The sequence below is a fragment of the Alexandromys fortis genome, unplaced genomic scaffold (genome assembly GCF_014885135.2).
Source record: "Alexandromys fortis isolate MF-2015 unplaced genomic scaffold, M_Fortis_MF-2015_v1.1 scaffold_678, whole genome shotgun sequence".
NCBI classification, from domain to species: domain Eukaryota; kingdom Metazoa; phylum Chordata; class Mammalia; order Rodentia; family Cricetidae; genus Alexandromys; species Alexandromys fortis.
The window spans coordinates 16,165-18,918 of NW_026068591.1; the positions used below are offsets into that span (position 1 = coordinate 16,165).

Sequence of the window (2,754 nt, forward strand, 5' to 3'; positions counted from 1 at the left end):
AACTCACATCAGGTCCAACTGTTTTACAATTAATCATGACTTTCCCCAGTTATAGAGGGCATATTGCAGATATATATTCTTGGCAATGTGTGGAATTCACATACTGGTTCTCTGATGTTTGGAGAAGAAGTATGGTTGGGAATGTTAGCTTGAAACCACTGGATTTATCTGTAGTAGGGCAAATATTCAGCTAAAATCAACATGGTATGTCTGCAGGAATTGCAAAATCTAGTGTCATTCTCAAACACTTGAAAGAGACAGGGGTGCTGGTTCCACCACATCTCACTTTACTTCTCCTAACTTGTCTGTGCAGAACACAGTTCATGGAGTGACCATCACAAACATATTTGGTTTTGACTCTGATTGAATCTGCTTTACAGATATGGTGCCCTTACTTGAGCAGATTAACACTTCACCTGGTATTCATACTTGGTATGCAGGCCCTTTTTTAATACCTTGATTTTGGGGACCACTAGAAGCAATTTGCTTCCAGGAAGCAAAGCCAGCAGTATACATTCACAGTTTTACCCCTTTGAAATATTATTTCTTGAACCCTCTGTCACCATTTAATTTGAAGCAGTCTTTGTCATCTGTCTCTTCCACAAAAATCACACAGATTCTCTATATTGGTGAAGTTATACTGATTGAACCAAGTAAACAGGAGGTAGCCAGTGCTTTGGCCTTCATAACACATATACAGATGAACAGATGTGAAATAAATATAAACAAAATTTAAGGACCTTTTAATTCAGAGAAAAATTTTATGAGTCCAGTGTTTGGTGGCAATCAGAGATCCTTCTAAAGTGAAGAATACATTTTTGTGCTTGGCCCCTCTCACCAATAAGAAAGAAGCACAGTATTTAATGGGTCTATGCAGATCCTAGACACAGCATATTTCTCATTTAATATGTACTCTAGCTTGTACAAAATGATTTGGAAAGCTGATGGCTCTTAGAGGTTCCTAGAATAGGAGAAGGGTTTCCCACAGGTCTAGGTCACTCTGAATGTTGCTCAACCACTAGAACCACAATTTTCCAATAGACCTGATGATACTTGATGTGCCCCAAGTAGACTGGGGAAATATTTTTGAGACTTGGAATATTCCCATACATAAATCACATAGGGAACCTTTATGATTTGGAAGCAAAACTCTTCTATTATCTCAGATTCTTCCTTGAGATACATCTTTTTCCATACAATTGAGAGTTAATTAAAACAGAACATTTAGCCACTAATTTGTGATGAAACATGAGCTTTCCTTAATTATTTTGGCATTAATTGAACAATGAAAAATGATGTTAAACCATGATTACTAATATAGCAATACAATAATATAATTTTTTCTTTATTAGTGTATGGTTCAAACATAAAGTTTTAAATAATATATTGTCTGTAATCTTTAAATTATCTACCCAATGTATGCAAAGGCTGTGATAAAATGTATAGCTTAGTCTGTAAGTTCTACATGAAGCTAATTTGTTGTATCCATAATTTTTTCATAGCTTTCTTCATTTCCTGATTTCTCAGTGTGTAAATAATAGGATTCAGTACAGGAGTGATAACAGTATAAAATACAGCAAGCACCTTATTGCTTGCAAAACTACCAAATGGCCAGGCATAGATGAAGATACAGGGTCCAAAGAACAGAGTAACCACCATTATGTGGGCAGACAATGTGGACAGAGCCTTGGAGAGCCTGCCAGGTGATTTATGCTTTACAGTGACCAGAATGACAATGTAAGAAAGGAGCAAGAGGATGAAACAGATAAAAGACAGCAGCCCACTGTCAGCAATGACAAATAACTCCAGAGTATTTGTTTCAAGACAAGCAAGCTTGATTACCAGGGGGAGATCACAAAATATGTTATTTACAATATTGTGGCCACAGAAAGGCAAATTGACTATCAATACCATCTGACTCATGGTGTGTATGAAACCAATTGTCCAGGAAAGTAATACAGATGCATGCAGCAACCTGTGACTCATAATTGTCCTGTAGTGCAGGGGTTTGCATATGGCCACATATCTATCAAAGGCCATGACTATCAAAAGTGTCATTTCAGCACCCCCAAAGAGGTGCATGAAGAACATCTGGGCCATGCATCCCCATAGAAAGATGCTCTTGTGTTCTGCAAGCAAGTCTCTGATCATCTTGGGTGTTGTGACGGTGGAAAGACACATGTCCAGAAAGGAAAGGTTTCCAAGAAGAAAGTACATGGGAGAATGAAGGGTAGAATTAGCTGCCACTGTGGCTATAATGAGACTGTTGCCTGCCACAGTTGCACCATAGATCAAAGAAAATATCACAAAGAAGAAAATCTGAAGTTGCCAATCTCCAGAAAATCCCACTAAAATAAATTCTGTCACAGATGATCCATTTTCATAATCCATTAATTCAGTTCAGAAATCTTCTGGGAGTTCTTTAAATACAACAAAATAAAAAACAAAAGCATGACACAGTTATTGTTAGTAAGGATATATTTTGGTTTATCAGTACAATATCAGTTGGTGATCTGAAAGCACTCAATGTTTAACATATCAGTATGACCAAATATAACTTGAAATGATTTTAAGCATCACACACCTTGAAAACAATATTCTTATACAAAATAGAAATCATTTGAATAGGTGAAAGTTTTATCATTTTACTTTATCATATGATATATTTTAATAGATCCTATTTTTCCAATTCTTTTGTTCACATAGATTTAAATTAAAGATTAGATAGTAATAACTTTATTTTTTCTCTAAATA

At 35.8% G+C, this 2,754-nt stretch overlaps 1 protein-coding gene across 1 annotated transcript; it reads right to left on the reverse strand.

Annotated features, from left to right (window-relative positions):
* Window positions 1–1,461: 1,461 nt before the first annotated feature.
* LOC126495898 (olfactory receptor 4L1-like) lies at window positions 1,462–2,391 on the reverse strand. Its single transcript, XM_050133473.1, has one exon. It carries the CDS (start codon window positions 2,389–2,391, stop codon window positions 1,462–1,464), a length of 930 nt encoding a protein of 309 aa, XP_049989430.1.
* Between the last annotated feature and the right edge of the window lie 363 nt (window positions 2,392–2,754).

Bases quoted from the DNA above. Each gene is read 5' to 3' on its own strand.
- LOC126495898 (XM_050133473.1), bottom strand. From the start codon at position 2,391: ATGGATTATGAAAATGGATCATCTGTGACAGAATTTATTTTAGTGGGA.